Genomic DNA, 15,018 nt, shown 5'->3' with positions numbered 1-15,018 from the left:
TCTACCTGCTCAAACTGATCTCCGCAGCTGGATTTCAAACTTCTGGAACTTCCAGCACAAGAACTATTTTTCTATATGAAGCTGTCCTGGAAAAGGAACCACTTTTCTGGAATTTACAAATGCTGCCATTGACCTCGGTGAAAGCAAAACACGTCCTTGCCTGAGTCCAGCATGAAGGCTTCAAAGAGCAGGGACAAGCAGGCTGGAGAAAGCAAGGGCCAGGACAGAGAATTAATGCCCAAGAGAGATGGATGCACTGAGTTGAATTTACTTCTTGACACCTTACTTGAGATGTCTAAAAGTTAGTCAGTCGAGCGTGAACTGGATCCCCCAGGCTCTTATCGGCAGTGGAGAGAGATGGGCATCTCTGGGGTGGGACTCAGCAGACCTATTCAAGTGTCTGTGGAGGGTGAGATGAATTGCCATGTACTGGGGCCAATTTTTTTTCATTTCTATAAAGAGCGCATAGGGTGACTGCTTCGGATATTTAAACTGTAGAACAATCCCATCCACAAGCCAAAGTTGCAGCAATATGTAAATTACATTTTTTTTCCTTCTTTTCATATTGCTGACTTTCCTGACTTTTCCTGGGAAAGAGAGATCCAGCATAGGAACTTTATCCTCTCTAAGAAGCAAGAGTGACAAATACTTCAAAAGGAAACTTTCTTTCAACAATTCATTGTCTAGAGCTTGAGTTAAATAAAAGCTAAAAGCACAACTAAAACCTGACAGCTTCTAACCAGTCTGATTAAAAACCTTAGCCCTCCCAGATTTCATTTTTATGACAACCATAATCCTCCAGTTCTCAAGACTTTCACGAAAAAGATGAAAAGTAAGACGTAAATTTTCTGATGTACAAAAGAAGGACAAGAAAGACCTTTTGAGAAGCTTTTTCTAAAAATCACCATCAAAAAGTACACAAATACCATACTCTGGTTCTCTCGCAACGATGGCAGTAAAATTCACGTTGATTTCAGTGGGATTATTTATACCAACTGGCCAATAGTGAAGAAAAGAAAATCCAACTCTTCTTTTTTAAAGAAAAATAAAACCAATAGCCTATTCTTAAAATAAATCAGCACCATAGCAGTCTTGCTGCTGAAGTGGCCTTGCAGGTGCTGGAGGGATGATTTTACCAGAAGCTAAGTTAGATGCAAAGCGAGTTAGATGCAAACCACTGTTTATTTTATACATAAAAAGGAAAGAATAGTCTTCATCCAGTCCAGTTAAACTTTTTTCCAGGAAAACCAGCTGTTTGTTATACATCTGCTGTTTCTTTCTTTGTCCTACTAACATCTCAATGGACACAGCTCCTTCCCTTTTAAGCCTGCTGTTAGTTTCTCTAGGGTGCCATGCTGTAGCATATAGTACTAGAAACTTCCCGTACGTACGTTCACATGCTAAAAACAGCTCCTCTGTTTCTCTTGTAGAAAGTAAGGCCTTGTTTCAGCAAAACCCTTTGCATATATTAAACCATAAGTATGTGCTTAAATCTTCTTAAAGTCAGCTCAAAACATATGCATGTGTTATGCTACATAATGAACTTAAGTGCAAGATTAGAATTTAGCATATTCTTAAATGTTCCTCTTGAATCAACCTCAAATCCTAACTCTCTCACAGAAGTTCATAACAGGCAAAGGTTTAGGGACAAATTCTGCTTTTTTAGCCACTGCCAGCATGTGGAAATGACTCTAATAATGAATTACATTCGTGGGCTCAGTGGGGGCTTCTCTGTTCATTGCAAAGTGGCTTTGGAAAACACTGCTACTGCAAACTCATTCTCCTCGTCACAGTTCAAAACTACTATCCCAGGGGCAAGGCAGAAGTGTAGAGGTGCTGGGGGAGACGCGACTTTGCAGAAGTGCATCGCATGCTCCACTTGGCCCAGTTTTACAAGGTCCTTGGGTCCCCCTGAGGTTTGAAATCCCCCAAGCCTCCCGTGCACAAGACTCTCTGCAAAGCCACCATAGATGATATTGCATCCCAAACTCCTTTATAACAATAGTCTCCAAGTTTTCTTATTAGACCTATCCAGCCGCTGTGAGGCGATGAATCTCATGTTGGAGTTCAGCCCCCAGAAAACCATCCCAAAGGCAGGTCGGGACCGTATGTGATACGGAGGATCTCAGCCTCCTGGAGGAAGAGTCGAGCTGCCGTGCCCTCCAGCCCTGCCATGTGTTCTTAGGGCAGCTGTCTGTCACCCAACCCACCAGCCACGCTGGCCACAGACCCTCCTTGGTACTTGGGGAGAGGGAGGAGAGCAAGGTTAATCAGTGAAAAAGAATAACCAGAAAAAACAGGATGGGTGCTGATTACTGTGAACTCCTGAAAGCCAGTGCAAAGAATGACTGCTCCAACCCTACATAGCAACTGTTTCTAAGTACTGTGAGCTGCCCCCTCCCCCCCCAGCTGAGGTTGAACATAATAATAATAGCAGGCGTTAGGACTGCACAGCTTTGTATTCTCCCAGTTGATTTTGCAGTGAATTATTTAAAACTGACTGCAATCGCTCTAAAGTCCAAGCAGCAGTACTTACAGGTATTTTATTAGTTCAGAGGCTTGTATCAGGGCGATAATATAATTAGTGCAGTTGGGAAATTCCACCACAGCCAGCAGAAAATGAAGGAGCCGCATGTGGCAGCCTCGGCTCGGCAGCCGGCGTGGCTCCTTGTCCCTGACAGGCGAGCTAATGTGCCTGTAAATTCCTCCTGACAGCGAACGCATCCCAGCATCAAAAAATGACAAAACACCCAAACCATGGAAGAGTGACAGCCAAACAGCTTCAATAGCACGGAGGCTGCACCGGGAGAAAACAGGCAGAGGCAGCTTGGATTAAAGCCAGGGACTCGCTCGGAGGCTGAGTAGAAAGCCCCCATTTGCACTGACAGGAGGCAGAGAAACCAGCAGAAATCGCCTTGGTTAATGGGCTGTCCTATAGTGAATTAAACGGGTAGGATTCCGGCTTATTAAGAGGCTCCTAGGAAAATCATTAGCTGCAGGTGCCGTTCTGTTCAGAGATATTCCTACAGAACGACCCCTGAGTTGTTGAGGGAAGGACGGGGGCAACAGGGAAAGGAGTCTCTCATCATAATTTCACTAATGACGTTTTCACTTTCAAAATTATAATAATCATGACCAGCACCCAAGTGTACGTATTAGAGGCAGCTGTCTGTCAGAGAAATCACCCATGTCTTCCCAAATGTAAATCATCCGCGGAGCCACACGGCAGCATAGCCTTAATGCGAGCTATTGCTGCAAACTGCAGGACTGGGAGGGTTCGGCCTCCCGGGCAGCTGCTGCTAATGGAATATGTGCGCTGTGTCCCCATCTAGCTGCTGAACCACTGCGAAGATAAAAGCTTCATCTTAATAAGTATCTTTTTCTCAACTCAGCGGAGAGAAGCCCGCACAAGTTTTGTCCTCGCTTTTCAGAATGGCTTCTGATTGCCAAAAACGCCGAGCGACCAAGAAGACGCTGGCTTTGATGGAGCACTCGTAGGTGGCACTGGTTGAACGGGGAAGAAAAGCAACACCTGGGGGGCAGGGAGGGTTGTCAGGGGCAGTAAAACCTGGGTGCTTCATTAGCGGCCCTTTTCAGTGGAGCATATAAACACACATCTCGGTTGCAGTGATGCTAATGGGATTTAAACACGTGCCTAGGCATCGTGATGAGCAGAGCTGATTTGTTCACGTGAGAGACTAAGAGAACTTCTCCTTTCTTCATGCACCAGAACCTCTTTAAAATCAATGTGTTTATGCAACCATGCATGTGAGGAAGGAGAGTCAGCCTTCAAAAATCCACAGGTTTTGTCATTAGAATACATTCTAGGTAAGCAAGCCAAAAGCACTTTGACAGTTTTTACTCCCTTCACACATTTCTTCACTTGTAGAAGCTTACTGTTTTTCTCTTGTTGTCACTAGGGGAAATATATGATGCCAGGTGCTAATAAAAACAAACAGAGAGAGAAAAACAGAGAGAGAGAGAGACCAGAAATGTTTCTGATTTGGCGTGTAACAAATGACCTGGAACCTCTTTTGTGATCATAGCAAACGGCGAGAAGACTGGGAGCGATCAATCTTCGTGCGATTAAAAGAGGGAGGCTACAGGCTGCGGGAGAACATCCTGTTCCATCTGTACGTGAGCACTTCACCCTGCGGAGACGCGCGCCTCAACTCCCCCTACGAAATCACAACTGACTGTAAGAAAAAAAATCTTCCCTCTCCTTTTTCCCCTTTGCCTAGTTTTTTTCCTTTTCTTTCTTTTTTTTTTTTTTTTTTTTTTTAAATCAGTCCTTTCTTTGTTTGCTTGCAGAAAACATGTTTCAGTCAAGAGCAGAAACACTGCGGGCTGCGTGGTGTGTGTGTGTGTGTGTCTGTGTCTGTGCAACCAGTGCTTGGTCCCGTGTACTGGGGGAAGATGTGCAGGGAAAATCAGAGCTGGGCAAGGTAGCGGGACACTGCTCTGCGCGCCTGAGGGAGGCTCAGGGGCTCTGCTAGGGAATACTTCCCCAACAGCCTGCATTTCCTGCTAGGAAATGCAACCCCAACAGTAAATAAATGCCTTGGGAAGGGTTCTTACTACGCAAGAGATACTTGGAGCCACGGCCATGGGCTGGACCAGAGGATCAGGTCTCTAGCTGGGGATGCCTGGACTTTTCTTACACCAAACCTGAGCTGTCCCAGTTGCAGCAGCTGGAACCTGGGGTACAGCGATGATATGATGTGGTATGATATGATTGATATGATATGATATGATATGATATGATATGATATGATATGATATGATATGATATGAAATTATATTATATGATATGATATGGGACATCTGTGGTGTTGGTCGAAGTTCAGGCTCTCTCCAAATACCACCTGCCCTTGCAGCGAATAATGTCAGAACCCTTCAGGAAAGGATCCTTCCCAGCCCATGCCGCCTATGTCAGACCAGTCCCATGATCGCTGTGTGGCAGATGGACTAGATGAAGTCCACCGTGCCAGCCTTGGAGTCCCTGGGCCCATACCTATGGCATTTAAGTAGAAACATGGTTTTCCAGGAATTTCTTCTCTAGAGATAATCTTGCAAGTAAGGTGTCGCTGCTTACTGCAGGGGGTTTGGACTAGATGACCTTTAAAGGTCCCTTCCAACCCAACACATTCTAAATTCTAAACAAATCAGGTCTTGAGCCACTGTGTAAGCCACCGAGAGCAGAGCTGCTTGTCCACGAAGAGACATCCCATCTCCGCCACATGACCCAATACTCCCATCTCGAAACACCCCAAACGTGCATGTCCCTGTCATCGCCCTGCCATGGCAGAGGCATGTCCTTGTTGTGTACCAACTGCACCAGCTTTGCCCCTGCCTACCCACAGGGAATGCCCCCAACAAGGGACAGGGGTATCGGGAGGTCTGTGGCTCGTTTTCACACGTCTGTCACTCCATGATCCAACGCACGATGCGCAAGGTGCACTCTTACCTCTTCCCCTGGGTATTGCTTCTCATACATGCATTTTACAGTGCTGTAATACCCATGCTGCCGGCTGCTAAATGTACCTATAATGAGAAATAGTCTTTGCCCCGACTACCTTGACTGTGAAGCAGGCAAGACAGAAGAATGGATGGAGGAGGAAGCATAGGCACAGGAATGTAAAATTAATCATCCAAGGTCACACAACGACCTAACTTCCTCACAGGCAAATCCATCAGATGGTAGTTTCACTCCTCGTTCTTATTTGTACAAGTTATTTATTAATGATTAGGTATTATTCTCCCCAGACTGGAATCTTTTTGCCATGTGTGAAACAGCAGCTTGCAGGGGCGAGAAAGCAGAATGCACCTATTCAGGAAGGAAATACGCTTCCTTACCTGACACGATTTCTACATTCTGTCAGCAGGGTTTATAAAAGGAAGAAAAGCAAGTAAACGTTTAAAAGGCAAACGGCAAATTGACAAATTCCTGACGAGGTAACAAAATGAGGAGACAGCATCATCTTAAAAACAAAATTAAAAATAAAAAAAACCAAGTGCCTATGAATATCGAAAATGAATAGTGATTTTGGCCTCCCGCTTCAAGTGTGCATCAAGAGATATCTAAAAAGGTTTTATATTTGGTTAAAGGCCCTCACATTTTCCAGAAGGCAGGCTTCCTGGGGCATGCCTTCCTTGACATCAGAAGGGGAAGCACCAAAATCTGTAATTATTTTTTAAATGTGGTGTGTTTTCGAGAACAAGCAAGGCTCTCCGGGATTGATTCTGCTCTTTCATGTCCGAGGAAGCAGGTGCTTTGGGCAGCTGATGGCCAGCGCTGCTTATTGATATGCAGCTGAACCCAGCCCTGGAGGTGGATCACGGATCGCTTCAACAAGCACAAAAATCTGGCAGATAATGAGGGAATGCTGCTTCAGATAACAGTGTATACAGGAAGCTGTGTTTAAAAATATACTATCACACAACACCTGACACTCATACAGTGAACTTGTACTGGGCTCGCAAAAATACTTTCCATGTTGATTTTTACAGTAGTTATTGTCCCAGTGCAGAAGCTGAGGTAGAAAGAGCTGTGTGGCTTACCCAAGGTTACGCAGTGACTCAGTAGTGGGACATGAAGGGACACTACGTCTGGTTTGTATTTCACTCTTTTAAGCAGATCCCTCTTCCTTTGTCCTGTGCTCTTGAAATAATTTAGCACTGTATAAAAAGCCATGTTGCCAAAAGCTGTCCTTCAGTGAGATAAGCATTTCCTTTTAGCTCACATTATCCCAGAGACATCTGGGAAGATAAGTAATTTATAATGTTTATCATTCAGATCTTCTCTTTTCTTTTTTTTTTTTTTTTACTAAAGAAATAACCTTTCTTTCATCCAGTAATGACAAGAAACTCCAGATGAATGCTGTTTCATTTCTTAAACAACAAAGAAGCCTCTCCTAGAGCTAGCGCAAGCCATCAAATGTTACTGATTATTCTCTAAAGATGCATTAACATTTAAAAACGGTGTCTCGCCATGTGGTTTCTGGTTTTGCAGAGGAATATGATAAGCCTTTATCAATATAGGGAGTGAGTAAAATCCACTTCTCAAATCTCCTTCCAAAAATTTCCTATTATCCACCGTGTCTTCCCAGCACCCTCAGGGAGACCTCACATTTCCTTCTTAGGAGCTTTGTTCTGGTAAGGGAGGAGATAAGCTAGCATGCGCTTGAAACCCAGTTTACTTCTTACTGGATAGTGCAGGGTACCAAGTTAGTGGCTTGTGTAAAAGTCCGCCCTTACTGTGGTTCATGTAGAGGCTGCAATGCAGAGGAGAGATCCAGGGAGCCCACACCCATGCCAAGTTCATGCGGGAAAGTAAGAGATTAGGGACAAAAAGAAAAATTTTTTATTTGCAGTGATGCCCTTCTTGGTCAGAGGTGAGCTGACTTGTTCATTGATACATCCTTAGCCAGCTTTAAAAGAGAGGCAAAATCCAGCTGGACCAGAGCTGCTCTGAGCATGGAGGGGAGTTTTCCATCTCTTTTTTGATGCCTGTAGGTCAGAACGCTGCAAGAGAGGCAAGAGAGCTTACAGGGTATTCAAGGGCAGCTGAAGCTTTGGGAGAGGCAGGTTCAATCCAAGAGAGCAGGGGAGGAGGCTGAGGGGAGAGGAGCAGGAGTGGGTGACAGTGGGAGAGGAGACCAGCCAGGGTGGGTGGTGTTGCAGGAACAGGAGGCTGGGAAATGCCAGAGGGGTTTCAGACAGTTCTGAGAGGTTTTATGGGTTTGTCCTGGCTCCTTCTCTCCAGTCAGTCTCCTTCCCAAGACTCTTCCCTTCATCATTTTCCAAGATCACCCACAAGGTTGTAGCACAGCTATATGGTGAAGAGGCAGCATGTTCCCAGTGTCCTCACCACCCTGATTGCTCCTTCCCACACTCAGCTTTTGCCCTTGCTTCAGTTCAGTGCTGTAGGTCAGGGACCCTGGGACATCTCCTTTTCCAGTGCCTTTTCCCTTTGTGTATTTCCAAGCAAGGTATGCCTGGATTTCTGACTTCTCCCAAGGGCAGTGTCGCAGCATCAAGTTAATGTGGGTTTCCTGGAGGTTTCAAGGGAGCTGATGTTTTCCATTACAGGACACACACTCCAGCTCATGAGGTGGAGCTGCAGGCATGGGGGCAGCTAGCCTTGTAATATTTGTTGCATATTTTATACCTTCTCCTGAATCTAGGGCAAACCACAGAATAATCAAGCCCTTGATTTGCTAAAGTGCCTTCCTAGCTAATTTAGGGCTTCTTGACTCATTGCCTTTTTTTTCAAGAGCCTCTTGAAAAGCAAACTGAATTGCTTAAAAAATTGAGCTAATAAATCCTTCATTTCCCTACTCCTCCTTCCCTGGCAGGATTTTACTTCATTGTCCATCTTCCCCCTGGAGACGTGCTCTCTCTTTTTCACTACATGGATTGCCAAAGAGACAAACAGAATCTGCCCCAGGGCTTGTCTCCATTCTTCTCCCTTGGGCTGCTTTTCTATCTCTTGCTAACATGCTGTATTGCCTTGTACCATTGACTCCTTGATAGCCCAGCTCCTGTTTTATCCTGCGCTCCCTTTAGGTCTGAAACACACCATTGCATCTGCTCCACATGGGGTCTTCCTCCTGCTTGTCTATTAACCTACAGCTGTGCTGAAGCTCTCATGCACACACATTGACAGAGCTCTCATCTAAACAGGATCCACTTGCAACCACGTGAGCTGGATCATTGCCTTGCTAGGTGATGTGTTGGGGAGAAGATGTGCACAGCAGCTTTCAGAGAAGTTGGAGAACTGAAGAGTACCCGGAAAGACAAGTTTGTGCTCTGTACTTCAAGCGTCCTTTTGCTGTGCAAACCTGTGCTTTCCCTGCTTGTGACTCTGGCTGCTGGATTTTACAGCCCGTTCTCAGCTAAAAAGCTCTCTGTTAACCCCCAAAGCCTCGAAGCGTTGCCCCGCTCACACGAGAGACTCAGCAGTCTGTGTTCAGATGGGGCTGACCCAGATTGCATCCGTATGTGATCCCCAGATCAGAGTCCCTGAAAGTCATATCTGAGCAGAGTGGCTGGAGAGGGCCAGATTCAAACAGAGGCCATCTAAGGAGCCCGTCCATCTCCAAGAGATGGACACAAATCATCTCCTGCGACTGTCAGGAGACTCTTAACCCCAGAGCTCTGCATTCGGGGTCCTGCAGGCAGGTATCAGGATGGAAATACAATGAGGATGCTTATGGCACCAGCTGGGCTAGCTTGACTCCCAAAAGCATTGGATTTGGTGAACGTTATTGGACGTGCAAGGGGACGAAATCCCTGCCTTCCTTCTGCCAATCCCATGTTTTTTAAACGGTCAAATTCTGTTCTTGTGAGTAGATGATGGGGGGGAGGGGGGAGCATTTCAAGAAGAACCATCCAAATAACTGAGTGATCTGAAAAGAAATTAGATATCTGTAACTGCAAGAAACTACAGGTCCTAACAAATCAATATACTGCCCTTATTATAAAAATCGAGGGTAACCATAGGTCATCCTTTAGGCTTGGACACTGCTCTTTGTTTCTGTTGTACAAGTGCTCCCAGATATCGTATCGCTCCGTCACGGCTGCTGGCCTGCTGCAGCTTGGGAGACCATATTGGAAATTCGTAGCTATTCAGTGCATGGAGAAGCTTCCTCCTAGGTTGTAAAGTTGATTTTATGCTGATGAATGGCCCGTCTGTGGAACTGGGGTGAAGGTGCATTATTTTCCTATTTCTCATATGACTGAGCAGAACAATACCTTGGGGGATCTCAGAACAAAATTATCATAGAGAACCATGCCCAGAAGTAACGTGAAAGAAAAAAAAATGCATGCACCACTGTAGGCTATAGCACTGAACGCTGCCTCGGGAGAAATAATCCTAGCACTGGGTGAATTATTGTGGTCAGCCCAGATTGCTTTGTCATGTAAAGGATGCTGAAGAAATTGCAGACACAGCATGAGGCTCCCGGATTACTTCAGGGGCTAGGGAACTGGTTATTAGAGAAGGTGAGAGCACATTGTCCTTTTGCTTCATTAAGACTGGACTGGGCTGGATCCAAAAGGTTTGGGTTCAGGGTGTGAGCACCGCGCGCTTTGTCATCCTCCTTTGAGATCAAGTCCTGTGGAAGCGATGGCCCCTTCCTGCCTGTGCCACTGACCCAGCCTCAATTTACCAAAGTGAGTACAGAGGAAATGCAGACTTTCTACCGTTAACTAGAAGCTGGTCTGTCAAGGAGCTCATCCCTGCTCAGGACTCTTAGCAGTCATCGGGTTTATATGTAATTGCCCTGTTTTCTAACTCAGTGCTCCCAGGCTGCTGAAATGCTGTTTCAGAGCATGGCTGCTTTCACTCAAGTTAACTTGTTTGGGAAAGCACAGTCACAGGACTGTCCCCTCTGGCTAGTGCTCTCCATCACTTACACACATCACCCATGGCTGGGAGCAGAGGTGAAGCGTGCTCCTGGCTGGGATGGGCAAAGCTAGCAGAACCCAGCCCAGGTGTAGTGGTCCTCTCTCCCGCCGAGCACTGCCGGCCTAAGCAGTGGTGTGATTCAGCTCAGGGCTTCCCGGGTGTGGAGGTGGTGCTGCCTGCAGCCACTTCAGACATTTCTCCCCAACATCCAACATAAGCCCATACTGGGACTATGAGGGAGTATCCCTATTCTGGGAAAGGTGGGCAAAGGGACTTCAGGAGAAGGAAGTGTGGCTGAGAGGAATCAGTGGGACCCTGGGACAGGATGACCATGGTGCGGGTGGGAAAGTTTGACAGGGGACAGAGTGTGTGATGTTCAGCTTTGATGGAGGGAGTGGGCAAGAAACAGCAGTGTAAGGCCTGTGAGGGGGGTGGCGGGGGGAGGCTCTGGAGAGCTTTGGGATGAGTTGAGCTCCTCTCCTTCTTCCAATGCACAGCACCCACACAGGACCTACAGGCAACAGTTCGACCTAGCTCCAGCGCTGCAAGAAGCTTTTCCTCCCCCAACATCTCCTACTCACTCTCTACTCCTCCAAGGCTGCCAGGGAGGGAGAGAACGGAGGAGAGAGGAGAGGAAAGACTCATGTTGGGGGAACCAGAACAAGTAGATATGGGGACTGGCCCAAGCCCTTTGCTGTGAACTCTGCAGTCCTTCTGATGTCACCTGAGGGAAAAGCTGCAGAAGCAGCAGCTGTTGCATCTCCATGTTCAGATGGACCAATTGCTTAGACAGAGCAGCAGTGCCAGAAGATCTGCAAATACGTGGTCGAGGTGTTCTGGCTGCTGGAAAACCCATCAATTTTGATAATCCAAAGAAGAGTTCTGATGCCCTACACAGCTTGCCGTGCTAGACCTTTTGCCAATCCCTAGGGTCAGCTCTAACCCCTAAACTTGACAGAGAAACTAGCGATGTCCAGGCTTAGAAAGAGTATGGTGAAATTGTGAAAGCTCTCGTGGTTTTATTGTTGGTATTGTCATGCTTGACCCCAGAATGCACGTCTGAAAGCAGCTCTTGTTTTGCTACATTGGAAGTCCTAAAGCTTTCAGTGCCAATTAATCAACTTCATATTTTGTAATTCACCTCTGCCAGGCTGGGTGGTTACTTTTTTAGTGGAGTTTTACTAAAGCTGACTAGTGAATAACCACTTCACTTCATGGACAACTTTCAGTTCTCAAAGTACTGACTATCTGGAAAGAAATCAGAGCCTGTCAGGCACATTTTTGAAATAAAATAATTGTGGGAAAGCGGGATCGTATCCTGTATTTTTCGTGTCTCCTGGTCAGCAGCACACTAACGAGGGGTAGAAAAAGCTCTACTTCATATCCTTCCATGTCTGGTTCAGGGTGAGCTTTTTCATGCAAGGCCATTTAGACTCAAAGAAGAACTTGAACCTATATTTCCCAAGCCATGGATCAGGGCTCCACTGAATTCACTATCAGCCGAGCTAGACAGCTCCCTTTCTTCAGTCTCTGTTATAAAACTTTGTCAGAACTGATACACCATGAGAAAACTCGTTGGCTTTGACAATGCATTGAAAATGTCCCAAATCCCTCTCCTTGCGATATTCTTGGCTGCTTTTGCTTATTTGGGTTTTGTTGTTTCAGGGGGAGTTTTAAAGTAGAAAATAAGGTTTTTTTAGAAGGATGTGTCAGCGCGGTGTGTGTCTATCTGGGAAAAGAGAAAGAATATGCTGGAAACGATGGATTGCTCAAAGCCATCATTGGCCACAGCTTTGAAAAGCTTTCATGTAAAGCAAAATGTGTTTGTTAGGATTCAGGAAAACAGGTTTCCACAGCTATAATCAGATCCTAATTTTAACAGAATGCTTGAATCGCCAAAGGGAATTGCACTGTATTTATTGATTCTGCTTTGTTATGGGTTTTGCTGCTTTGTAAAACACTGCATTTGGATGCAACGTTCAGATGTGATAAAAAGGCTACATTAATCAGCAAAAGGCCATGGCTGAGAAGCTTTCAGAATAGTAGTGGAAAATTTCACCAAGAAAAGCTGTTTGTCCCAGAATTTGTCCAGCCAAAGGAATAATAATGTCTGAGGTTCTCCAAGGTCCCCTGAAGCAGGCACAAAGAGACCACGTGCTCCCGGACACGGCTGCCCCATTTCCACCCCCAGCATCCCATACCCTGCTAGAGATATGTGCCTAATTACAGCACGTATTTTGGGTGGAACAGATCAAAACATAGTTGGGGAAAAATCCCTGTGGGCAAAAATTACACCCACTCGGATCGAATTTACCCTTCCATGAAGTGTGGGTCACAGGTAAGGCCCATGAGCTGAGTTTTATAAACTTTTCAGGCAACTCCAGGTCCAGGTAAGATCTCTGGGGGATTTTTGAAAGCCCTCATACTCCTGGGGAGTTTCTTAGAGCCTTAGAAGGAGAGAAATCTGAAGACAGCTACGTAAGAAAACAAAAAATTTAATCCTAACCATGACTCTGCTGGTACTTCTCTAGCTAGCCTTGAGCAGCTCGCCTTACTCTGGTCATTTCTATTCCCATACCTGTAAAATGGCAATAAAAGGTATCCAGCTGTCACATCTTTGAGGAAGGGTAATTAATGCTCAGAGCAGGATATTAAAATGGAAAGCACTATATATTCTAAGCACTATTATATCATTATTCAGAATAATTTAGTAATCACAATCCATAGATTTTTAAGGCCAACGGGGACCATTTCCTGATGATCTAGACTGAATTTGTCCAGCCATAGACCGTAGGACTTGAGTCAGTAATTTCCATCTACAGCTCCAGAAGCTGAAGTTTAACGAGGGTATGTCTGGTGATACAGCAGGAACCACAGCCTCTCTAGGCCCATACCAACCACAGGGGGGCTGCATATCTGTCAATATTATTGACAGATCACTGTTGTTTCTGTCTCATGGGGTTCATTTTCTGTTTTCATATTTTGCTGACTTCTTTCACAACATTTTTCTTAAATCGCTCTTGAAGATTTCAATTTCCAAACAACAACAAAAATCCCAAAGCCACATGAATAACAGCATGCTTTGTTGATAAAAGAAAGAGGGTTATGATGAATAACACATTCCCTTTATGTTTGTGTAAATTTTTTGATTAAAACATGGCAGGGGAGAGAGTTTTCACCAAATGGGCAATTCCAGTGATGTTGACAATTTTTCACACAAAGTACATTTAGAAGATAAAGCCCGGCTTTAAAAGAAAATATTTTTCATTAAAAAAAAAAAGTAATAGGAAGGTGGTACAATGACGCATAGTGTAGGACACAGGTGAACCAACTGATGGGGCATCTCGCTCCCCGCACGCACCTTCCAGCCGCTGCCCCGGCTTTGCTTGGCTGATGACCCAGCCACCAGCAGCAGCTCCCCACGCCCTCAAAGATGAGATGATCATTGCTGGAGGCCAGCTAACGTGCCTTTGTGACTGGTGAGGCTCGTGAAGGCTTCAGAAGCAGAATTTTTCTCCATCACGGAGTTCACAGCGCCAGCGCAGACCTTTGCCAGGTCTCTAGGCTTTGCTCTGCGGGGGCAGCTGCACTTCCAAAGCAACGGCGTTGCATATCTGATTTTAGATGAGAGGAGCAATTAGTGATTAAAAATAATAATCTTGAAGTGTTTGAGTTGTACTTTCCTTGATTGCCACATGCACAGAATCTTAATTCCACTGATAAATCTTCCTGCTTTTGGCTTCAACATACTAATGCACTTCTACTGCAGAGCAGGCTGGAGTCTGCAGCCTGGGTTTGTAGGTGGCATGAAGGATCTCCCCCAGGCCTGACCCAGTACCGCGCCTTCCTCTTTGCCTGTAACAGTTATTTATAACTCTCAGAGGAAACAGTGTATGACTTCATTGCCAACAAATTGTTTTAAAGAGAATTTTAACTAGTTACTCACGTTCTGATACCAGGGGTTACTTAAAGACAGACGTTAGAGAAAACTGGTTTGTAGGGTGCATATTTTAATCTGTTTCTCAGATTAATATTTTTTTGTCCCAAGGGTTTAAAGCTTGCTGAGAGACCAGGGCTTTCTTAGAAGTTAGCCCAATGGCAAAATGAAGTCATGTGTTGGAGTGCTGTTCTCCACTCCAGCAGTTAGTTTCAGAAAGGCATTCTAGCCCCTTTCCCTAGGGTAAGCATTCAACAGATTTCATATTAGTCTACAAAACTAATAAAAAATCTTTGTAAAAGGCTATATCACCTGAAGAGATGAAATTTTACCCCTTAATGATCCTATATGAAGTCATTTTGATGGACCAAAATGAAGAGTTTTCATTAAAACACTCAGTGATGAACTTAACTATGATGGAGTACCATTCTTACACCCTTTCTACAATTACTAACAACACAACTCAAACCATAAATCATAATTTAATTACTGCATACTTAAAACAGATAAGGACAAGTAATGCAGTCATTTTCTTTCAGTTCTTTTGGATTCAAACTTCAAGTTTTTCCCATCGCTGAGTCTTTTTATGGATTAAACACCGCATATTGATGAGCTATGAATAGGCAAATTGCCTTTGCTTTCACACCTGGTCTGTACATCACTTGACACT

At 45.1% G+C, this 15,018-nt stretch overlaps 1 protein-coding gene across 1 annotated transcript in view; it reads left to right on the top strand.

The window, feature by feature from the left end:
* ADARB2 (adenosine deaminase RNA specific B2 (inactive)) overlaps positions 1 to 15,018 on the top strand; it is a 320,870-nt gene that overhangs the window by 280,369 nt on the left and 25,483 nt on the right. Inside the window, exon 6 of the mRNA XM_074574189.1 lies at positions 4,047 to 4,198. Within this exon, the coding sequence (XP_074430290.1) occupies positions 4,047 to 4,198 (152 nt within the window). The remainder of the gene's footprint in view (positions 1 to 4,046; positions 4,199 to 15,018) is intronic.

Source organism: Larus michahellis, chromosome 2 (genome assembly GCF_964199755.1).
Source record: "Larus michahellis chromosome 2, bLarMic1.1, whole genome shotgun sequence".
NCBI classification, from domain to species: Eukaryota; Metazoa; Chordata; class Aves; order Charadriiformes; family Laridae; genus Larus; species Larus michahellis.
The sequence above is the reverse complement of the archived record's forward strand: the minus strand, read 5'-3'. Positions and strand labels throughout refer to the sequence as shown.